This window comes from Apteryx mantelli, chromosome 34 (assembly GCF_036417845.1).
Source record: "Apteryx mantelli isolate bAptMan1 chromosome 34, bAptMan1.hap1, whole genome shotgun sequence".
Classification (NCBI taxonomy): Eukaryota; Metazoa; Chordata; class Aves; order Apterygiformes; family Apterygidae; genus Apteryx; species Apteryx mantelli.
Window position 1 is genome coordinate 1,852,661 of NC_090011.1, and position 23,065 is coordinate 1,875,725.

The 23,065-nt window shown below is 66.3% G+C and overlaps 4 protein-coding genes and 2 non-coding genes across 6 annotated transcripts in view; 2 read left to right on the forward strand and 4 right to left on the reverse strand.

The window, feature by feature from the left end:
* Nucleotides 1-614: 614 nt before the first annotated feature.
* LOC106487893 (leukocyte immunoglobulin-like receptor subfamily A member 6) lies at nt 615-18,605 on the reverse strand. Its single transcript, XM_067314279.1, has 15 exons — nt 17,792-18,605; nt 17,587-17,622; nt 16,958-17,236; nt 13,167-13,445; nt 12,005-12,340; nt 11,564-11,631; nt 10,300-10,390; nt 9,285-9,563; nt 6,807-7,085; nt 5,719-6,078; nt 5,361-5,489; nt 2,192-2,219; nt 1,927-1,961; nt 1,430-1,467; nt 615-752 (listed from the first exon to the last, which is right to left on the reverse strand). Exons 1-15 carry the CDS (start codon nt 17,820-17,822, stop codon nt 630-632), a joined length of 2,391 nt encoding a protein of 796 aa, XP_067170380.1. The 5' UTR covers nt 17,823-18,605; the 3' UTR covers nt 615-629.
* Nucleotides 18,606-19,737: 1,132 nt separating this feature from the next.
* On the reverse strand, nt 19,738-19,809 carry TRNAQ-CUG (transfer RNA glutamine (anticodon CUG)). Its single transcript has one exon. It is a non-coding gene; the product is annotated as a tRNA-Gln (tRNA).
* Nucleotides 19,810-19,976: 167 nt separating this feature from the next.
* On the reverse strand, nt 19,977-20,049 carry TRNAK-UUU (transfer RNA lysine (anticodon UUU)). The gene has a single exon. It is a non-coding gene; the product is annotated as a tRNA-Lys (tRNA).
* A 588-nt stretch (nt 20,050-20,637) lies between these two features.
* On the forward strand, nt 20,638-21,920 carry LOC136994923 (histone H2A type 2-C-like). Its single transcript, XM_067314362.1, has one exon. It carries the CDS (start codon nt 21,240-21,242, stop codon nt 21,627-21,629), a length of 390 nt encoding a protein of 129 aa, XP_067170463.1. The 5' UTR covers nt 20,638-21,239; the 3' UTR covers nt 21,630-21,920.
* Nucleotides 21,921-22,012: 92 nt separating this feature from the next.
* Nucleotides 22,013-22,744, reverse strand: LOC106487897 (histone H2B 5-like). The gene has a single exon (XM_013946704.2). It carries the CDS (start codon nt 22,683-22,685, stop codon nt 22,305-22,307), a length of 381 nt encoding a protein of 126 aa, XP_013802158.1. The 5' UTR covers nt 22,686-22,744; the 3' UTR covers nt 22,013-22,304.
* Nucleotides 22,745-22,805: 61 nt separating this feature from the next.
* The window catches only part of LOC136994924 (histone H2A type 2-C-like), a 962-nt gene continuing 702 nt past the window's right edge, over nt 22,806-23,065 (forward strand). Inside the window, exon 1 of the mRNA XM_067314363.1 lies at nt 22,806-23,065. This exon is cut by the window's right edge and continues 702 nt beyond it. Within this exon, the coding sequence (XP_067170464.1) occupies nt 23,015-23,065 (51 nt within the window). The 5' untranslated portion in view covers nt 22,806-23,014.

The window sequence follows — 23,065 nt, forward strand, 5'->3', positions numbered from 1 at the left end:
CTCCTGGGGGTTGGTCAGGGGATCTGGGGGCGATCGGGGAGGTTTTGGGGGGGCCTGGGGGTCGGTCAGGGGATCTGGGGGTGATTGGGGAGGTTTGGGGGGTCGGTCAGGGAATCTGGGGGAGATCGGGGAGGTTTGGGGGGGGTCCTGGGGGTCAGTTAGGAGATCTGGGGGCGATTGGGGAGGTTTAGGGCCCCTGGGGGTCATTTAGGGAATCTGGGGGGGATCGGGGAGGTTTGGGGCTCCTGGGGGTCAGTTAGGGGATCTGGGGGCGATCGGGGAGATTTTGGGGAGTCCTGGGGTCGGTTAGGGGATCTGGGGGTGATCGGGGAGGTTTGGGGGGTCGGTTAGGGGATCTGGGGGCGATCGGGGAGATTTTGGGGAGTCCTGGGGTTGGTTAGGGGATCTGGGGGTGATCGGGGAGGTTTGGGGGGTCCTGGGGGGGATTAAGGGATTTGGGGTGGGGGGGATCAGAGAGCTGTGGGGGGGGGGGTTCCCCCACAGGCAGGGGGCCCAGGCGTCCGGGTTCCTTTCTGCACCCCAAAAAACAAGCCGGGGGTCCCCGTGCGAGGCTGGGCCTTTATTGGCACCACCGGGGGGGGGGGTCGGGGGGGTCCCCGGGGGGGGGGTCAGCAGGGCCCCCGGCCGCCCACCTGGGCGTAGATGACGGATGGGGAGGGGGCGTCGCGGTCCCCGGGGGCACCGGGCGCCGGCGGGCGCAGCTCCGCGTACGTCAGGCCCTCGGCGTCCTCCTGGGACCCGCGGGGACACGCGGGGACAACAGGTTGGGGTGGGGGTCCCCTTGGGTCTGGGGTTGGGGGTCCCGCAGGTTGGGTTCAGGGGTCCCCATGGGTCAGGAATTCGGGTCTCCACGGGTTGGGTTTGGGGGTCCCCATGGGTCTGGGTTGGGGGTCCCACAGGTTGGGTTTGGGGGTCCCCATGGGTCAGGAATTTGGGTCTCCATGGGTTGGGTTTGGGGGTCCCCATGGGTCTGGGGTTGGGGGTCCCACAGGTTGGGTTTGGGGGGTCCCCTTGGGTCTGGGATTGGGGTCTCCATGGGTTGGGTTTGGGGGTCCCCATGGGTCTGGGGTTGGGGGTCCCACAGGTTGGGTTTCGGGATCGCCTTGGGATTAGGGACTCTGGTTGGGCTTGGGGGTCCCCAGGGGATCTGGAGGGGCCCAGTGGGGTTTGGGGGTCCCCATGGGTCTGGGATTGGGAGTCCCACGGGTTGGGTTTGGGGGTCCCCATGGATCAGGTATTGGGGTCTCCATGGTTTGGGTTTGGGGGTCCCCATGGGTCTGGGGATCCCACGGGTTGGGTTTGGGGGTCCCCATGGGATTGTGGGGAGCTGTAGGGGGTTTGGGGGTCCCCAGGAGACAGGTTGGGATTTGGGGGTGCCCCTGGGACCCCCCCCAGCCCAGACACTCACCAGGAGCTGCAGCGATCGGAGGTCTTGGGAGGAGTCACCTGCGGCAGAGAGGGGGTGAGGGGGGCTCGGGGGGCTGCTCGGGGGGGGCCCAGGGTCATGGGGGGGGCTGAGGGGGCTGGAGGGTCTCAGGGGATCTTGGGGGCTCTCTGAGGGTCTTGGGGGGCTTCTTGGGGGTCTCGGGGGGCCACCCAGGGTTGTGGGGGGGGTTCAGGGGCTGCTTGGGGTCATGGAGGGATCTCAGGAGCTTCTTGGGGGTCTCGGGGGGCTACCCAGGGTCGTGGGGGGGTTCAGGGGCTGCTCAGGGTCATGGGGGATCTCAGGGGGCTTCTTGGGGGTCTCGGGAGGCCACCCAGGGCCGTGGGGGGCTTTTGAGGGCTACTCGGGGTCATGGGGGGATCTCAGGGGGCTTCTTGGGGATCTCAGAGGGCTTCTTGGGGGTCTCAGGGGGCAGCCGGGGGTCATGGGGGTCTCGGGGTGGGGGGGGGGATGATACTCACCCACCATGTCCTGGGAGAGCAGCTCGGGGGGGTCCCTGGGGAGACAGAAGGGGCGAGAACCCAGGCGTCGGGGGCCCCCACTCCCCCCCCCCAAAAAAATTTGGGAGAACCCAGGCGTCCGGGCTATAAACCACATCAACCCTCCCGCCGCCCCCCCCCCAACCCTCCCCAAATTGGGGGGGGGGGGGACCCAGGCGTCCTGCCCCCCCCACCAACCCCCAGCGGGGACCCAGGTGTCCTGGGGGTGGTGGCCCCCCCCTCTTACCTGCTGGGTTCCACGGTGGGACCTTTCCCTGCACAGGCACAGAGACCCCCCCATGAATGGGGTGGGGGGGGGACAGTAGGGACCCCCCCGACCCCCCCCAGGATATTGGGGACCCTCCCCCGGGGGACAGCGGGGAGCCCCCAACCTCAAGGACCCCTTGGTGACAACATGGACCCCCCCAGGATATGGGGAACCTCTCTGGGGACAGTGGGGACCCCCCAGGATATTGGGGACCCCCCCAAGGGACAGCAGGGACCCCTCAACCCCAGGGACCCCCTGGGGACAGCAGGGACCCTCCCCAGATATTGAGGACCCCCCCGAGGACAACGGGGACCCCCAGAGACCCCATTCCCTCAGCTACAGCTGGGGACCTATAGGGGACCCTGGGGGACACAGGTGACTCTGGGAGAGACACGGTCATGTAGGTGAACCCTGGGCATGTAGGTGACACTTGGGGACCTACAGGGGACCCCGGGGGACATAGGGGATCTATAGGGGACCTTGGGGGTCAGAGGTGGCTCTGGGAAGGACATGGGGGTCTACAGGGAGCCCTGGCAAGTAGGTGACACTTGGGAATTCAGGGGACCTACAGGGGACTCTGGAGGACATAGGTGGCTCTGGGAGGGACACGGGGGTCTGAAGGGGAGGCCAGAAACACAACTGACACTTGGGGACACAGGGTGTCCCTATGGGACCCAGGAGGTCAGAGGTGGCTCTGGGCAGGACATGGGGGTCCATAAGGAACCCCAAGGATGTAGGTGACACTTGGGGACTCAGGGGACCTATAGGGGACCCTGAGAGACAGAAATGGCTCTAGACGGAACATGGGGGTCAGAAGGGGAACCCAGAGTCGCAAGTGACACTTGGGGACATAAGGGATCTATAGAGGATCTTGGGGGTCAGAGGTGGCTCTGGGAAGGACATGGGGGTCTACAGGGAACCCCAGGGATGTAGGTGACACTTGGGGACTCAGGGGACCTGTAGGGGACCCTGAGAGACAGAAATGGCTCTAGACAGAACATGGGGGGTCTGAAGGGGAACCCAGAGTCACAAGTGACACTTGGGGACACAGGATGTCCCTACGGGACCCAGGAGGTCAGCGGTGGCTCTGGGAAGGACATTGAGGTCTATAGGGAACCCCAGGGATGTAGGTGACACTTGGGGACTCAGGGGACCTACAGGGGACCCTGGGGGACACACATGACTCTGGGAGGGACATGGGGATCTGAAGGGGAACCCAGAGATGCAGTTGACACTTGGGGACATGGGGTGTCCCTACGGGACCCAGGAGGTCAGAGGTGGCTCTGGGAAGGACATGGGGGGCTACAGAGGACCCTGGGGATGCAGGTGACACTTGGGGACTCAGGGGACCTATAGGGGACTCTGGGGGACGCAGGGGGCTCAGGGAGGGACACGGGGGTCTGAAGGGGAACCAGAGTCACAAGTGACACTTGGGGTCATAAGGGATCTATAGAAGACCTTAGGGGTCAGAAGTGGCTCTGGGCAGGACATGGGGGTCTATAAGGAACCCCAAGGATGTAGGTGACATCTGGGGACTCAGGGGACCTATAGAGGACCCTAAGAGAAAGAAATGGCTCTGGGAGTGGCACAGGGGTCTGAAGGGGAACCCAGAAACGCAAGTGACACTTGGGGACATAGGGGATCTATAGAGGACCTTGGGGGTCAGAGGTGGCTCTGGGCAGAACATGGGGGTCCATAAGGAACCCCAAGGATGTAGGTGACACTTGGGGACTCAGGGGACCTAGAGGGGATTCTGGGGGACACACATGACTCTGGGAGTGGCACAGGGGTCTGAAGGGGAACCCAGAGATGCAGTTGACACTTGGGGACATGGGGTGTCCCTACGGGACCCAGGAGGTCAGAGGTGGCTCTGGGCAGGACATGGGGGTCCATAAGGAACCCCAAGGATGTAGGTGACACTTAGGGACTCAGGGGACCTAGAGGGGACCCTGAGAGACAGAGATGGCTCTAGACAGAACATGGGGGTCTGAAGGGGAACCCAGAGACACAAGTGACACTTGGGGACACAGGCGATCTATAGAGGACCTTGGGGGTCAGAGGTGGCTCTGGGCAGAACACGGGGGTCCATAAGGAACCCCAAGGATGTAGGTGACACTTGGGGACTCAGGGGACCTATGGGGGACCCAGAGAGACAGAAAGGGCTCTAGACAGAACATGGGGGTCTGAAGGGGAACCCAGAGACACAAGTGACACTTGGGGACACAGGCGATCTATAGAGGACCTTGGGGGTCAGAGGTGGCTCTGGGCAGAACACGGGGGTCCATAAGGAACCCCAAGGATGTAGGTGACACTTGGGGACTCAGGGGACCTATGGGGGACCCAGAGAGACAGAAAGGGCTCTAGGAGGAACATGGGGGTCTGAAGGGGAACCCAGAGACACAAGTGACACTTGGGGTCATAAGGGATCTATAGAGGACCTTGGGGGTCAGATGTGGCTCTGGGAAGGACATGGGGGTCTACAGGGAACCCCAAGGATGTAGGTGACACTTGGGGACTCAGGGGACCTAGAGGGGATTCTGGGGGACACACATGACTCTGGGAGTGGCACAGGGGTCTGAAGGGGAACCCAGAGACACAAGTGACACTTGGGGACACAGGCGATCTATAGAGGACCTTGGGGGTCAGAGGTGGCTCTGGGCAGAACACGGGGGTCCATAAGGAACCCCAAGGATGTAGGTGACACTTAGGGACTCAGGGGACCTATGGGGGACCCAGAGAGACAGAAAGGGCTCTAGGAGGAACATGGGGGTCTGAAGGGGAACCCAGAGACACAAGTGACACTTGGGGTCATAAGGGATCTATAGAAGACCTTAGGGGTCAGATGTGGCTCTGGGAAGGACATGGGGGTCTATAAGGAACCCCAGGGATGTAGGTGGCACTTGGGGACTCAGGGGACCTATAGGGGACCCTGAGGGACAGAAAGGGCTCTAGGAGGAACATGGGGGGTCGGAAGGGGAACCAGAGTCGCAAGTGACACTTGGGGACATAAGGGATCTATAGAGGACCTTGGGGGTCAGAGGTGGCTCTGGGAAGGATGCAAGAGTCTATAGGAGATGTAGGTGACACCAGGGGGGGCACGGCCGGACCCCAGGGGACATTTTAACCCCAGCCCACCCCTGGCTCTCACCGCGCCGCCTCCTGCAGCACGGGGCAGCGGCGAGGAAGACGATGATCATGATGACGACGACGACGAGGAGGGCGGCCGCGCAGCCCCCCACCACGGCCAAGTTCCAGCTGGACTTCTCCTCCTCGGCACCTACGGGTGCCCCAGGGTGCGCTGAGGCCCGGACGCCTGGGCCCTCGGCGGACGCCCTCCCCCACCCCCCTGCTCCGCTCCACGGCCACCCTCGGCCACTTCCTTCTCCGGGGACGGGAAGCCGTGACGCAGCCCGGGGAGGGTGCCATGGGGAGGGGGGACGGCTGGGGCACCCTGCACCCGGAGAAGGGATTCGGGGTGCGGAAGGGGGGGGGGGGCTCGGCCCTACCTGGGGGCCCGGAGCAGGGTGCCGACGCGCCGGCGAGGGGGGAGGGAGCTGTGCTGGGCCCCCCAGGTTCCACCTCCAGTGCCACCGCAGGGCTGCGGCGCGAGGAGGCGAAGGGGAACCACCCGTGGGGACGGTAGGAGCACCCGTAGGTGCCGGCGTCGGACGGGGTCACCCCGGGGAGGACAAAAGTGGCCGTGTCCCCTCGGTCGACGTCCTGGCGCTGGATGGGGACCAAGCTCCCGGCCTTGTGCAGGATGAAGGTGGCCCCATATGTGGACCGGCACCAGATAGTGACGTTGGTGCCCGTCCCCACGCGTCCCCCGGGGCTCAGGGACATCGTGGGTGGGGGATACTGGGTAGCTAGTGAAGGAAAGGACAGACAGTGGGACACGGCCCTTTGGGGACACCCAGGGACACCCCTGGTCCCACGGGGAGCCCAGGGACACTCTCAGACCCATGGGGATGCCACGGGGACCCCCTTCCCTTAGGGGAACCCCCAGACCTGTGGGAGCCCCTTTGTCCCCCCCAGCTCACAGGGGGACCCCTGGCACCCGCTGCTCCATGGGGACCACCAGGGACACCCCTAACCCATGTGGTGACCTCCAGCACCCCCTGCCCCATGGGGACCACCAGGGACACCCCTAACCCATGCGGTGACCTCCAGCACCCCCTGCCCCATGGGGACCACCAGGGACACCCCTAACCCATGCGGTGACCTCCAGCACCCCCTGCCCCATGGGGACCACCAGGGACACCCCTAACCCATGCGGTGACCTCCAGCACCCCCTGCCCCATGGGGACCACCAGGGACACCCCTAACCCATGCGGTGACCTCCAGCACCCCCTGCTCCATGGGGACCACCAGGGACACCCCTAACCCATGCGGTGACCTCCAGCACCCCCTGCTCCATGGGGACCACCAGGGACACCCCTAACCCATGCAGTGACCTCCAGCACCCTCTGCCCCACGGCCACCCCAGGGGCATCCTCTAACCACTAGGCACCTACTAAACCTCAAGGGACACCCCACACCCACGGGGGACCCCTGGGGACCTCCAGCCCCACTCGGGGCTCAGCCAGACCCTCACCCAGCACCAACAGCTCCACGGGGTCACTCGGCTCCGAGGCCCAGGACGGGTCCAGGGTCTCGAACCGGCACCGGTATCTCCCGGCATAGCTCCGTGTCTCCACTTCCACGGAGAACTTGGCTGTATCCTTCACCCCGTCCCGGTACCATCGGTAGGTCCCACCTGCTTCCTGGTAGACCTGCACCCGGACACCCGGATGGGGCACGCAGCACCGCAGGGTGACCGTGTCCCCCACGGCCACCCCCTCGCTGGGGCGTAGCAACAGGGAGGGTCGGGACTCTGGGGCAGGGTGACAGAGCGGTTCTTAATGACGTGTCTGAACACCGTCGTCTTCTCCCTGTCCCCGTCCCCTCACCCTGTCCCCATGCTCACGACATCCCTGCACCCCCCGTCTCCTCTCTTCCCCTTCCCTGTCCCTACGCTTGCACCCATGTCCCTGAGGCCCCTGTCCCTGTCCCCACCCCACTCCATCCTGCTCCCCATCCCCACACTTCTACTCGTGTCCCAGAGCTGTCCGTCCTCATCCCTTCCCGCCCCTCTGTGACCGTACTCACGTTCTGGTGTCCCTTGTCCCATGGGGACCCCACGGGGATCCCCTTCCCTTAGGGGAAACCCCAGACCTGTGGGAACCCCTTTGTTGTCCCCCCCCAACTCACAGGGGGACCCCTGGCACCCGCTGCTCCATGGGGACCACCAGGGACACCCCTAACCCACGCGGTGACCTCCAGCACCCCCTGCCCCATGGGGACCACCAGGGACACCCCTAACCCATGTGGTGACCTCCAGCACCCCCTGCCCCATGGGGACCACCAGGGACACCCCTAACCCATGCGGTGACCCCCCGGCACCCCCTGCCCCATGGGGACCACCAGGGACACCCCTAACCCATGCGGTGACCTCCAGCACCCCCCTGCCCCATGGGGACCACCAGGGACACCCCTAACCCACGCGGTGACCTCCAGCACTCGCTGCCCCGTGGGGACCACCAGGGACACCCCTAACCCATGCGGTGACCTCCAGCACCCCCTGCCCCATGGGGACCACCAGGGACACCCCTAACCCACGCGGTGACCTCCAGCACCCCCTGCCCCATGGGGACCACCAGGGACACCCCTAACCCATGCGGTGACCTCCAGCACTCGCTGCCCCGTGGGGACCACCAGGGACACCCCTAACCCATGCGGTGACCTCCAGCACCCCCTGCCCCATGGGGACCACCAGGGACACCCCTAACCCACGCGGTGACCTCCAGCACTCGCTGCCCCGTGGGGACCACCAGGGACACCCCTAACCCATGCAGTGACCTCCAGCACCCGCTGCCCCATGGGGACCACCAGGGACACCCCTAACCCACGCGGTGACCTCCAGCACCCACAGAATCACAGAATCACTGAGGTTGGAAGGGACCTCTGGAGATCATCTAGTCCTACCCCCCTGCTCAAGCAGGGTCACCTAGAGCACACTGCACAGGATTGCATCCAGGCGGCTTTTGAATATCTCCAGAGAAGGAGACTCCACCACCTCTCGGGGCAACCTGTTCCAGTGCTCTGTCACCCTCACAGTGAAAAAGTTTTTCCTCATGTTAAGATGGAAGTGTCTGTGTTTCAGTTTGTGCCCGTTGCCTCGCGTCCTGTCGCTGGGCACCACTGAAAAGAGTCTGGCCCCATCCTCTCGACACCCTCCCTTCAGATACTTGTACACGTTGATAAGATCCCCTCTCAGCCTTCTCCTCTCCAGGCTAAACAGGCCCAGCTCTCTCAGCCTTTCCTCATAAGAGAGATGCTCCAGTCCCCTCATCATCTTTGTGGCCCTTCGCTGCACTTGCTCCAGTAGTGCCACATCCCTCTTGTACTGGGGAGCCCAGACCTGGACACACTACTCCAGATGTGGCCTCACCAGGGCTGAGTAGAGGGGGAGAATCACCTCCCTCGACCTGCTGGCAACACTCTTTCTGATGCAGCCCAGGATACCATTGGCCTTCTTGGCCACAAGGGCACATTGCTGCCTCATGCTTAACTTGGTGTCCACCAGCACTCCCAGGTCCTTCTCCGCAGAGCTGCTTTCCAGCAGGTCAACCCCCAGCCTGTACTGGTGCATGGGGTTATTCCTCCCCAGGTGCAGGACCCTGCACTTGCCTTTGTTGAACTTCATGAGGTTCCTCTCTGCCCACCTCTCCAGCCTGTCCAAGTCTCTTTGAATGGCAGCACAGCCCTCTGGCGTATCGGCCACACCCCCTGCCCCATGGGGACCACCAGGGACACCCCTAACCCACACGGTGACCTCCAGCACCCGCTGCCCCATGGGGACCACCAGGGACACCCCTAACCCATGCAGTGACCTCCAGCACCCCCTGCCCCACGGCCACCCCAGGGGCATCCTCTAACCCCTAGGCACCTACTGAACCTCAGGGGACACCCCACACCCACGGGGGACCCCTGGGGACCTCCAGCCCCACTCGGGGCTCAGCCAGACCCTCACCCAGCACCACCAGCTCCACGGGGTCGCTCAGCTCCGAGGTCCAGGACAGTTCCAGGATCTCGAACTGGCACCGGTATCTCCCGGCGTAGCACCGGTCCGACACTTTCACGGAGAACTCGGCCGTATCCTCCACCCCGTCCCGGTGCCATTGGTAGGTCTCATCCCCCTCCTTGTAGACCACGACCCGGACATCCCGCTGGGGCACGCGGCACCGCAGGGTGACCGTGTCCCCCACGGCCACCCCCTTGCTGGGGCACAGCGACAGGGAGGGTCGGGACTCTGGGGCAGGGTGACAGAGCCGTCAGCTGGCGACATCCCCGTCCCCACGTCCTTAAGAATGTCTTGGAACCTCCTCGTCCACCAAACCCATCCCCCTTTGCTTGCGCCCGTGTCCCCCCCGTGTCCCCCCCGTCCTCCTCCCCACCCTTCCGCTCGCAGCCCTGCCTGCCCCGTCCCGTTCCCGTCCCTGCCTCCCCGCTCCGACGAGCCGGCACCGTCTGTCCCCGCGCTCCCGCTCGCCTCCCTGCGCCCCACCAGCCCCTCTCCGGCCCCGACTCCCCGTCCTCGCGTCCCACCGTCCCCCAAACAAGCCTGTCCCTGTCCCCACGCCTGCACTCGTGTCCCTGCACCCTGCATCCGCCCGCCCCGTCCCCCCGCGACCGTTCTCCTGTCCCCATGTCCCCGTCCTCACATCCCTGCACCCTCTGTCCTCATCCACCCTTTCCGTCCCCCCACGACCCTTCTCCCGTCCCCGTGTCCCCCTGTCCCCGTACTCACCTCCCTGCACCCCGCTCGGTGCCACCAGCCACCAGCCTGCAAAGGACACGGGGCTCGTTGGCGGCTGCTGCCGGGGGGGTCTCGTCCCCCCGTGGGCCACCAACCCCTTGGGACAGGGTGTCCCCGCCGTCCCCACAAGGGGCAGGGGGGGGCCGTCACCCCCCACCGGGGGTAGGGGGACCCTGTCACCCCCCCTACCCCCGGCGCAGGGTGTCCCCATCATCGCCCCATCACTCACCGAGGCCCAGCAGGACGAGGGTCATCGCCATCGGGGCCATGGGGCAGGAGGAGGCAGGTCCCGCCGTGGGGTTGGGGACACTGGGGGGGGACTGGGGGGGACTGGGGGGGACTGGAACCCACCGCAGCTCTGCCCGGGCGTCCCCCACACCAGGCGGAAGGCGAAAGAGTGGGAGGGGAAGTAGCCGCGGAGGCGGTTTCGGTTCCCCTCGGGGGTGAGGATGACGTGACGTCACCCCGGGGAGGCACCGACGGTCCCCGAGGGGGTGGCACACTGGGGGGGGGGACACGTGCCGTCCCCAGGGCGACTTCACACCCCTCCGCGGTCACGTGGCGGGGCGACACGTCCGGGGTGCTCCACGCGCGTCCCCGCAGGGCGTCGCGGGTGGGACGTCGCACACCGTCCCCCGTGGGGTGGCACCGATGGTGTCCCCCCTCCCACCCCACAGAAGGTGACACTGTTGGGGCATCGCAGCGCTCCCCAATGGGGCGTCACCGGCAGGGTGTCACGCGTGGGACGTCGACCGTGGGTCCAAACGGGGCCTCGTACGGGAGACACGGTCGCCCGACAGGGTGTCACACGTGGCAGGTCACACACACACCCCGACGGGGTGACACTCGCGGGACATCACAGGCGGCACCCGACGGGGAACGACCCACCAGCGCCGACACGTGTTTGGGGTCACGCGCGCGCGCGGTCCCCAACACGACGTCACACACAGGGGACATCACACGCCGGCCACCAAGGGCTGCCACACGCTTTGGGGCGGGGTGGGGACACATCTCACGCAGGTCCCCAAGGAGGGGGACGCTCGCGGCGCGTCACCCACGGTCCCCAACCCAGCGCCCGCCCGCCCGCGCGCGAGGTCCAGGAGGAGGCGTCGCACGTGGGTTCCCCGGGGCGGGGGGGGGGGTGTCGCCCGCGCGGTGTCACCCAAGGGGACGGGAGAGGAGAAGGGACCCCCCCACACCCCACCCAAGACCTGGGGGGGGGGGACCTTGGGGGGAGGGGGGCCACGGGGCAGGAAGAGGGGTCGTGGGGCGGGGGGGGGGGGACACGTAGGGTCCGACGGGGAAGCTGTGGGGCAAGAAGGAAGGTTGCGTGGGGCAAGAAGGGGGATCCTGGGGCAGGAAGGGGGATCCTGGGGGGCAGGAAGGGGGGATCCTGGGGGGCAGGAAGGGGGGGTGCCAGGGGGGGCAGGAAGGGGGGGGTGCTAGGGCCCCCGGCAGCGGCGGGGGGGGCCCTGCAGGACCTCAGCCCCCACCAGCGCCGCCAGCAGCAGCAGCACCCCTGCGCCCAGCCCCAGGCGCAGCGCGTTGCTCCAGGAGGAATCTGGGGGGGGGGGGGGGAGAAGAGACACCCGTGGGGGGGGGGCTTCAGCCCCACGGCACAGCCCCCCCCCCACCACCACCATCCCCCCCTAAACTGCCCCCTCGTGGGACCCCAGTGACCCCCCATCCCCACTGACCCCCCACAGCCCCCCCCCAAAAAAGCCCCGCTGCTCCGTACCCCCAATAAACCGACCCCCCTGGTGCCCCCCCCCACCCCATTAATGCCCCACGGGACTCAACCCCCCCCCCCCAACACCATCCCCCTTCTCCTGCCCCCCCATCCATGTCCATGTCCAACCCACGGTGCCACCATCCCACCAGGTTGCCCCACCAAAAGGCCCCCACGACCCCCATGTGGGGGGGCTCGGTGCTACCTGGGGGTCGTCGTGGTGGGGGGGAGGTTGTCTCGGCCCCCCCAGGTCCCACCTCCAGCGTCACCGCAGGGCTGCGGCGCGAGGAGATGAAGGGGAACCCGCGGGGACGGTAGGAGCACCCGTAGGTGCCGGCGTCGGACGGGGTCACCCCGGGGAGGACGAAGGTGGCCGCGTCCCCTCGGTCGACGTCCTGGTGCCGGATGGGGACCGAGCTCCCGGCCTTGTGCAGGATGAAGGTGGCCCCGTACACGGACTGGCACCGGATGGTGACGTTGGTGCCCGTCCCCATGCGTCCCCTGGGGCTCAGGGACATCGTGGGTGGGGGGAACTGGGTAGCTAGTGAAGGAAAGGACAGACAGTGGGACATGGTCCCTTGGAGACACCGCATGGACACCCATTGTCCCATGGGGACCCCAGGGACGTCCCTAACCCATGCGGTGACCTCCAGCACCCGCTGCCCCATGGGGACCACCAGGGACGTCCCTAACCCACGCGGTGACCTCCAGCACCCCCTGCCCCATGGGGACCACCAGGGACACCCCTAACCCACGCGGTGACCTCCAGCACCCGCTGCCCCATGGGGACCACCAGGGACACCCCTAACCCACGCGGTGACCTCCAGCACCCCCTGCCCCATGGGGACCACCAGGGACACCCCTAACCCACGCGGTGACCTCCAGCACCCGCTGCCCCATGGGGACCACCAGGGACACCCCTAACCCACGCGGTGACCTCCAGCACCCCCTGCCCCATGGGGACCACCAGGGACACCCCTAACCCATGCGGTGACCTCCAGCACCCCCTGCTCCATGGGGACCATCAGGGACACCCCTAACCCACGCGGTGACCTCCAGCACTCGCTGCCCCATGGGGACCACCAGGGACACCCCTAACCCACGCGGTGACCTCCAGCACCCCCTGCCCCATGGGGACCACCAGGGACACCCCTAACCCACACAGTGACCTCCAGCACCCCCTGCCCCATGGGGACCACCAGGGACACCCCTAACCCATGCGGTGACCTCCAGCACCCCCTGCCCCACGGCCACCCCAGGGGCATCCTCTAACCCCTGGGCACCTACTGAACCTCAAGGGCCACCCCACACCCACGGGGGACCCCTGGGGACCTCCAGCCCCACTCAGGGCTCAGCCAGACCCTCACCCAGCACCAACAGCTCCACGGGGTCGCTCGGCTCCGAGGTCCAGAACGGGTCCAGGATCTCGAACCGGCACCGGTATCTCCCGGCATAGCACTGGTCCAACACTTTCACGGAGAACTCGGCCGTGTGCTCCACCCCATCCTCGTACCATTGGTAGGTCCCACCTGCTTCCCGGTAGACCACAACCCGGACACCCGGCCGGGGCACGCGGCACCGCAGGGTGACCATGTCCCCCACGGCCACCCCCTCGCTGGGGTGCAGCGACAGGGAGGGTCGGGACTCTGGGGCAGGGACAGAGCCGTCAGCTGGCAACGTCCCCGTCCCCACGTCCTTAGGAACATCTCGGAACCCCCTCGTCCACCAAACCCATCCCCCTTTGCTCGCGCCCGTGTCCCCCCCGTCCTCCTCCCCACCCTTCCGCTCGCAGCCCTGCCTGCCCCGTCCCGTTCCCGTCCCTGCCTCCCCGCTCCGACGAGCCGGCACCGTCTGTCCCTGCGCTCCCGCTCGCCTCCCTGCGCCCCACCAGCCCCTCTCCGGCCCCGACTCCCCGTCCTCACGTCCCACCGTCCCCCAAACAAGCCTGTCCCTGTCCCCACGCCTGCACTCGTGTCCCTGCACCCTGCATCCGCCCGCCCCGTCCCCCCGCGACCGTTCTCCTGTCCCCATGTCCCCGTCCTCACATCCCTGCACCCTCTGTCCTCATCCACCCTTTCCGTCCCCCCGTGACTGTTCTGTCCCCGTGTCCCCGTACTCACCTCCCTGCACCCCGCTCGGTGCCACCAGCCACCAGCCTGCAAAGGACACGGGGCTCGTTGGCGGCTGCTGCCGGGGGGGTCTCGTCCCCCCGTGGGCCACCAACCCCTTGGGACAGGGTGTCCCCGCTGTCCCCACAAGGGGCAGGGGGGGGCCGTCACCCCCCACCGGGGGTAGGGGGACCCTGTCACCCCCCCCACCCCTGGCGCAGGGTGTCCCCATCATCCCCCCATCACTCACCGAGGCCCAGCAGGACGAGGGTCGTTGCCATCGGGGCCGTGGGGCAGGAGGAGCCAGGTCCCGCCGTGGGGTTGGGGACACTGGGGGGGGACTGGGGGGGAACTGGGGGGGACTGGAACCCACCGCAGCTCTGCCCGGGCGTCCCCCACACCAGGCGGAAGGCGAAAGAGTGGGAGGGGAAGTAGCCGCGGAGGCAGTTTCGGTTCCCCTCGGGGGTGAGGATGACGTGACGTCACCCCGGGGAGGCACCGACGGTCCCCGAGGGGGTGGCACACTGGGGGGGGGGGACACGTGCCGTCCCCAGGGCGACTTCGCACCCCTCCGCGGTCACGTGGCGGGGCGACACGTCCGGGGTGCTCCACGCGCGTCCCCGCAGGGCGTCGCGGGTGGGACGTCGCACACCGTCCCCCGTGGGGTGGCACCGATGGTGTCCCCCCTCCCACCCCACGGAAGGTGACACTGTTGGGGCATCGCAGCGCTCCCCAACGGGGTGTCACCGGCAGGGTGTCACGCGTGGGACGTCGACCGTGGGTCCAAACGGGGCCTCGTACGGGAGACACGGTCGCCCGACAGGGTGTCACACGTGGCAGGTCACACACACACAGACACCCCAATGGGGTGACACTCGCGGGACATCACAGGCGGCACCCGACGGGGCACGACCCACCAGCGCCGACACGCGTTTGGGGTCACACGCGCGCGCGGTCCCCAACACGACGTCGCACGCAGGGGACATCACACACCGGCCACCAAGGGCTGCCACACGCTTTGGGGGGGGGACACATCTCACGCAGGTCCCCAAGGAGGGGGACGCTCGCGGCGCGTCACCCGCGGTCCCCAACCCAGCGCCCGCCCGCCCGCGCACAAGGTCCGGGAGGAGGCGTCGCACGTGGTTTCCCCGGGGTGGGGAGGGTGTCGCCCGCGCGGTGTCACCCGAGGGGACGGGAGAGGAGAAGGGACCCCCCCACACCCCACCCAAGACCTGGGGGGGGGGGGCTTTGGAGGGGGGGGGGCCACGGGGCAGGAAGAGGGGTCGTGGGGTGGGGGGGGGGGGGGGACGTAGGGTCCGACGGGGAAGCCGTGGGGCAAGAAGGAAGGTTGCGCGGGGCAAGAAGGGGGATCCTGGGGCAGGAAGGGGGATCCTGGGGGGCAGGAAGGGGGGATCCTGGGGGGCAGGAAGGGGGGGGTGCCAGGGGGGGCAGGAAGGGGGGGGTGCTAGGGCCCCCGGCAGCGGCGGGGGGGGCCCTGCAGGACCTCAGCCCCCACCAGCGCCGCCAGCAGCAGCAGCACCCCTGCGCCCAGCCCCAGGCGCAGCGCGTTGCTCCAGGAGGAATCTGGGGGGGGGTTAGAGACACCCGTGGGGGGGGGGCTTCAGCCCCACGGCACAGCCCCCCCCCACCACCACCATCCCCCCCTAAACTGCCCCCTCGTGGGACCCCAGTGACCCCCCATCCCCACTGACCCCCCACAGCCCCCCCCCAAAAGCCCCGCTGCTCCGTACCCCCAATAAACCGACCCCCCCGGTGCCCCCCCCACCCCGTTAACGCCCCACGGGACTCAACCCCCCCCCCCAACACCATCCCCCTCCTCCTCCCACCCCATCCATGTCCATGTCCACCCCACGGTGCCACCACCCCACCAGGTTGCCCCACCAAAAGGCCCCCACGACCCCCATGTGGGGGGGCTCGGTGCTACCTGGGGGTCGTTGTGGCGGGGGGGAGGTTGTCTCGGCCCCCCCAGGTCCCACCTCCAGCGTCACCTCAGCGCTGCGGTGCGAGGAGACGAAGGGGAACCCGCGGGGACGGTAGGAGCACCCGTAGGTGCCGGCGTCGGACGGGGTCACCCCGGGGAGGACGAAGGTGGCCGTGTCCCCTCGGTCGACGTCCTGGCGCCGGATGGGGACCGAGCTCCCGGCCTTGTGCAGGACGAAGGTGGCCCCGTACACGGACTGGCACCGGATGGTGACGTCGGTGCCCGTCCCCACGCGTCCCCCGGGGCTCAGGGACATCGTGGGTGGGGGATACTGGGCAGCTAGCGAAGGAAAGGACAGACAGTGGGACATAGTCCCTTGGGGACACCGCAGGGACATCTCTTGTCCCATGGGGACCACCAGGGACACCCCTAACCCATGCGGTGACCTCCAGCACCCCCTGCCCCATGGGGACCACCAGGGACACCCCTAACCCACGCGGTGACCTCCAGCACCCCCTGCCCCATGGGGACCACCAGGGACACCCCTAACCCACACAGTGACCTCCAGCACCCGCTGCCCCATGGGGACCACCAGGGACACCCCTAACCCATGCGGTGACCTCCAGCACCCGCTGCCCCATGGGGACCACCAGGGACACCCCTAACCCATGCGGTGACCTCCAGCACCCCCTGCCCCATGGGGACCACCAGGGACACCCCTAACCCATGCGGTGACCTCCAGCACCCCCTGCTCCATGGGGACCACCAGGGACACCCCTAACCCATGCGGTGACCTCCAGCACCCCCTGCCCCATGGGGACCACCAGGGACACCCCTAACCCACGCGGTGACCTCCATCACCCGCTGCCCCATGGGGACCACCAGGGACACCCCTAACCCACGCGGTGATCTCCAGCACCCGCTGCCCCATGGGGACCACCAGGGACACCCCTAACCCATGCAGTGACCTCCAGCACCCCCTGCCCCACGGCCACCCCAGGGGCATCCTCTAACCCCTGGGCACCTACTGAACCTCAAGGGACACCCCACACCCACGGGGGACCCCTGGGGACCTCCAACCCCACTCAGGGCTCAGCCAGACCCTCACCCAGCACCAACAGCTCCACGGGGTCGCTCGGCTCCGAGGTCCAGGATTGGTCCAGGGCCTGGAACCGGCACTGGTATCTCCCGGCGTAGTTCCATGTCAACACTTTCACGGAGAACTCGGCTGTATCCTCCACCCCGTCCCGGTGCCATCGGTAGGTCCCATCTCCCTCCTTGTAGACCACGACCCGGACACCCGGTCGGGGCACGCGGCACCGCAGGGTGACCGTGTCCCCCAGGGCCACCTCCTCGCTGGGGTGCAGCGACAGGGAGGGTCGGGACTCTGGGGCAGGGACAGAGCCGTCAGCTGGGGCCCGTCCACGAGCCCGGAATGGCATCTCCTCACCCCGTCCCCGTCCCCGCAGTCACCCTCTCCCCTGTCCACACGCTCCTACTCGTGTCCCCGGGCATCTTGTCCCGGCCCCCAGCCCCGCGCTCACGTCCCCGTGTCCTCCATCCTCATCCTCGCTCCCCATCCCGGCCCCCCCCGTGCTTGGGCTCACATCCTGGTGGCCCCCACCCTGTCCTACTCCTTGTCCACATGCTTCAACTCACATCCCTGCACCCTCCGTCCTCATCCACCCTCCCCGTCCCCCCGTGACCCTTCTCCCGTCCCCGTGTCCCCGTACTCACCTCCCTGCACCCCGCTCGGTGCCACCAGCCACCAGCCTGCAAAGGACACGGGGCTCGTTGGCGGCTGCTGCCGGGGGGGTCTCGTCCCCCCGTGGGCCACCAACCCCTTGGGACAGGGTGTCCCCGCCGTCCCCACAAAGGGCAGGGTGTCCCTGTCACCACCATCCCCGGCGCAGGGTGTCCCCATCATCGCCCCATCACTCACCGAGGCCCAGCAGGACGAGGGTCGTCGCCATCGGGGCCATGGGGCAGGAGGAGCCAGGTCCCGCCAGGGGGTTGGGGACACTGGGGGGACACTGGTGGGGGACCACACCGCACCGCAGCTCTGCCCGGGCGTCCCCCACACCAGGCGGGAGGCGAAAGGGCGAGACGGGAAGTGGCTGCGGAAGCGGTTGTGGTTCCCCTTGGGGTGAGGACGAGGTGACGTCACCCCGGGGAGGCACCGACGGTCCCCAAGGGGGTGGCACACGGGGGGGGGACACATGCCATCCCCAGGGCGACTTCGCACCCCTCCGCGGTCACTTGCGGCACCCGGCGGGGCGACACGTCCGGGGTGCTCCACGCGTGTCCCCGCAGGGCGTCACGGGTGGGACGTCGCACACCGTCCCCCGTGGGGTGTCACGTGCGGGACGTCAACCGTGGATCCAAACGGGGCCTCGTACGGGAGACGCGGCCGCCCGACGGGGTGTCACACGTGGCAGGTCACACACACACACCCCAACGGGGTGACACTCGCGAGGCATCGCACGAGGCACCCAACAGGGCACAACGGGTCCCCACGCGTCCCCCCGGGGGCTCAGGGACATCGTGGGTGGGGGTAGCGGGGATCTGCTCAGCAGAAGGACAGACGGTGGGACACGGCCCCATGGGGACACCCCCTGGCCCACGGGGACCCCAGAAACACCCCGTTGCCCGTGGGGAGTCCCCAGAGCCACGGTGACGCCCTGGTGGCCTCCAGCTCCCAGGAGGAATCTCTCCACGTCAGAACCCTCCTCGAGAACTCGGCTGTATCCTCCACCCCATCCCGTTCCCTACGGTCGTTCTTGTTTTCCTCCATGACCCAGACACCCGGCACCGCAGGGTGACCGTGTCCCTCAGGGCCACCTCCTCGCTGGGGTGCGGTGACAGGGAGGGTCGGGGCTCTGGGGCAGGGTAACAGCGGTGAGCTGGTGACGTCCCCGTCCTCGTGTCCTTAGTAACAGCTCCGCACCCCCCGCCTTGTCCCCCTGCGCACGCTCGTGACATCCCCGCGCCTCCGTGTCCCCTCAGCCTGTCCCACTTCCGTGTCCCCACGCTTGTACCCGTGTCCCTGCGTCCCCTGTCCCATCCCTGCCCCGTCCCCAGTCTTCTACGTCCCTCCCTCCCCCTAACTCACTCCTGCGCCCCCAGTCCTACCCCCCCACCCATACGTCCCTGTCCTCCCCCTTGTCCCTGTGTCCCCAAGCTCTGTCCCCACGTCATCCTCACGTCTCAGTGTCCCCCACCCTATCCCGGTTCCCGCACTCATGTCCGGGAGCCCTCTGTCCTCGACCACCCTGTCCCCCCCCCCATGACCGTACTCCCGTCCCGGTGTCCCCAGCCCTGTCCTCGGTCCCCATCCCCATACTGACCTCCCGTCACCCAGCTCGGTGCCACCAGCCCGCAAGGGACACAGGGCTCATTGGGGGCTGCTGCCAAGGGGGGGGACCCTGTCCCCTGGGGGCCACCAACCCCCCTGGCGCGGGGTGTCCCCATCATCCCCTCCATCTTTTCCCTTTTGGGCTTCTTACCCTCTGCAGATCCGCTAAATCCCTCCAGATCCATCTACCGTCCTGGACGGGACCCGGCTCCAACCAAAACCACCGCAATCCGGCGCAGCCACCCTGGGAGGAACCAGATCTCCCAGCACGGCTGCGACAGCGAGTTTTGTCATTTTTCCCAGTTTCACTCCCGGATGATTTTTTTTTTCTCTTTTTTAACCCCCCAAAAACCTCTAAAGCGAGAAAAAAAGCGCGTTTTAACAGAAAACAAAACGCTGGTGAAGCACCGCGGGGGCAACCCAGCGCCACGGGACTGTCTCGCACCTCCCGCAATAAGGAGCTGTAAGAAGAGAAGTAACATAAGCACCGTGGGATAAAACTCGCAGGGAAAGGGGGGGGGGAAAAAAAAACAAGGTCCCACCGAGATTTGAACTCGGATCGCTGGATTCAGAGTCCAGAGTGCTAACCATTACACCATGGGACCGGCCCGCCCTAGCAGCCCCGCTGCGCCCCACACGGCTCGGCGGAGCCGGTGGGATGGAAAGGGGGGAAAAACAAGCCCGGCCCGAGGCTGCGGAGCCCCGCGGGAAGCAGCCACGGTCGGACGGGGAAAAGGATGGAAGAACCCACGCGCAGAGTGGAAAATGAAATCGCCCGAACAGGGACTTGAACCCTGGACCCTCAGATTAAAAGTCTGATGCTCTGCCGACTGAGCTATCCGGGCTCCTACCGATGTTGCCGCGGCGCCTCCCCATGGGCTTTTCTGAACGCTGGGAAGCGTTTTAGCATCACCGCGGTAATGTTCGAGGCGGGGAGGGCGTTTGGCGGTGGTGCGGGGAAGGGGAGGGCGCTGCGGGGGCTGGGGCGCATATGCCCGGCTAAACACTGCGGGAGGGGAACAGCGCGCACGCACCATAAACGTTTCTGAGGAAAATTTTAGCGATAAAATTACGTAGCTTTTTTTTTTCTTTTTCCAAATTTTGGCACGATCAAGACCCCACAGACAAAAAAAAGAAACATTAAAAAGTGACTCGGGACCAAACCCAGGCTGAGATTAAGAACTCCCCGGCTCGTACTCACGCGCCGCGTCCTGGGACACCCAGAGGCAGCGCCCTCCCCCGAGGCGGCGCCCACACTACAGCACGGCTGTGGGCGGAGCCCCCTTATATAGGTCCATAGCGGACCTGAGGGAGAACCGCAGCCCCTGCCCGGCTCCCGCTTCTGCGGCTTGTCCGGTCTCGCCTCCGCACCAATGAAAACACCGCCAGCTCCTCGCGCGGCCAATCAGCGCCCAGCGCCGCCGTTCTAAGGCGAGGCCGCCTTGCGAGCTAGGGGCTAGTGCGGCAGACCGGAATAACTATACACCACAGCGATTACAACCTAAATAAAATTAAGCACTTAAAGCTCCTTAAAACTCTCCTCGTGCGGGAGGGTAAGGCGGTAGCTGGCACTTAATCTCATATGAAACTGCTGCCCAAATATTTAATCTTAAATCTCGATTGCATAACCTGCGTTTCCGTGCGCAAAGAGAGGGGGAAATTACCGAGCGTCACCTTTTGTCGCCTTTCTGCGGCCTGGCCACGGCTTCCGCCGAGCCCTCCCTGCGGGTTCCAGCCGCGCCGCACCGCGCGGAACCGCCCTGCCTTCAGAACCACCCCGCGCCGAGCCGGCAGCGGGCTCGCTGCTTGGCTACGGGCCGCCCCGTGCCCCGCGCGGATACGAGGCGGATCCAAATCCCGCGCTGCTATTGGGCAGGAGAAACGACTCCCCGGCGGTCGGTGCTGTCCTATTGGTTCGCCTGCGGTGCGGCGGAGCAGCCAATCAGAACGCGCAGTTTCAATCCCTCGCAGGGTATAAAAGGCAGGGCCTAGGCATAGCTATGTTTTTGTCTCATTTAGTGCTAGAGGCGAGACGATGTCGGGCCGCGGGAAGCAGGGAGGCAAAGCGCGCGCCAAGGCCAAGTCACGCTCGTCGCGCGCGGGCCTCCAGTTCCCCGTGGGCCGCGTGCACCGCCTGCTGCGCAAGGGTAACTACGCGGAGCGCGTGGGCGCCGGCGCGCCTGTCTACTTGGCCGCCGTCATGGAGTACCTGACGGCCGAGATCCTGGAGCTGGCGGGCAACGCCGCCCGCGACAACAAGAAGACGCGCATCATCCCGCGCCACCTGCAGCTCGCCGTCCGCAACGACGAGGAGCTCAACAAGCTGCTCGGTGGCGTCACCATCGCGCAGGGCGGCGTCTTGCCCAACATCCAGGCCGTGCTGCTGCCCAAGAAGACCGAGAGCCACAAAGCCAAGGGCAAGTGAGTCTTCCGTGGAGACCAACTGGTTTAATCAGCAGGCCCTACGGTCTCACTTTCTTTCTCTTTCAAACCCAAAGGCTCTTTTAAGAGCCACCCACTGTTTCAAGAAAAGGGCTAGAAATTGTTTGGGGCTTGCAGAACAATCAGCCTGGCGCTAGGCTTGCAGCAATGTTCCAATCTAGAAACACTCCTCCCTGCCAAGCAAACCCTTTAAGAAAGCGGGTTATTAACCGCCCCGAAGAGGCAGGGAGAGCGCTGGCTGGAAACGCCCATCCTACGGAGAAGGAAATCCTTCCTGTCGGCTTAAATGTGTCTTTCTACAGGCAGCTTCCAAGCGCGGCAGGATGCTAAGAGCAGACGCGAACAAGCACAACATGCATAAAACGCAACACTGAAAAGTCAATTTATTCCCTTGGCACTACTAAAGCTACGTTGCGTTTCTGTAGGAAACAAGGAATGATTTAAGACCAGCTATAAATGCAGCATAGTGCTTACACACAGCGTAAAACAGTATCTAGTTTAGAGAGCAATTATGGTTGCTTCTAAGAAAATATCTCTAATAAGTCTCTCTTTATAGGATAAAGTGCAAAAAGTTTTTTTAAGAGTTTGCAGCTCTGTTAGGAGAAGGTGGGTGGCTCTGAAAAGAGCCGTTGGGTGATGGTGGCAGCCCGGGCGCCCCTCACTTGGAGCTGGTGTACTTGGTGACGGCCTTGGTGCCCTCGGAGACGGCGTGCTTGGCCAGCTCGCCGGGCAGCAGCAGGCGCACGGCGGTCTGGATCTCGCGCGACGTGATGGTGGAGCGCTTGTTGTAGTGCGCCAGGCGCGAGGCCTCGCCGGCGATGCGCTCGAAGATGTCGTTGACGAAGGAGTTCATGATGCCCATGGCCTTGGAGGAGATGCCCGTGTCCGGGTGCACCTGCTTCAACACCTTGTACACGTAGATGGAGTAGCTCTCCTTGCGGCTGCGGCGCCGCTTCTTGTCGCCCTTCTTCTGCGTCTTGGTCACCGCTTTCTTGGAGCCCTTCTTGGGCGCAGGCGCCGACTTGGCCGGCTCGGGCATCGCTGCTGCTGTCGCTGCTGCTGTCGCTGTCGCCGCCGCTGCTCAGAGCGCAGTGAGGCGGCGGGGGGCGGCGGCGCGGCTTTATAGCGGCGCTATGCAAATGAGGGCTCCGAGGCCGCGCCCTCCCATTGGCCGAGGGCGCGCGGGGGGCGGGGGCGCATGCAAAGAAGCGGCTCCAAAGCGCGGCTCGCCATTGGCTGCGGCAGCAGCGGCCTCCTCAGCCAATCCGCTGGCGCCTTTCGCATCCCCGCGTGCACATAAAGCCTGCGGGAAGCAGGCGGGCGGCGCAGCGCTGCCGGCGCTTGTGTTGGGGACGCGTCACAGCCGCTATGTCGGGCCGCGGGAAGCAGGGAGGCAAAGCGCGCGCCAAGGCCAAGTCG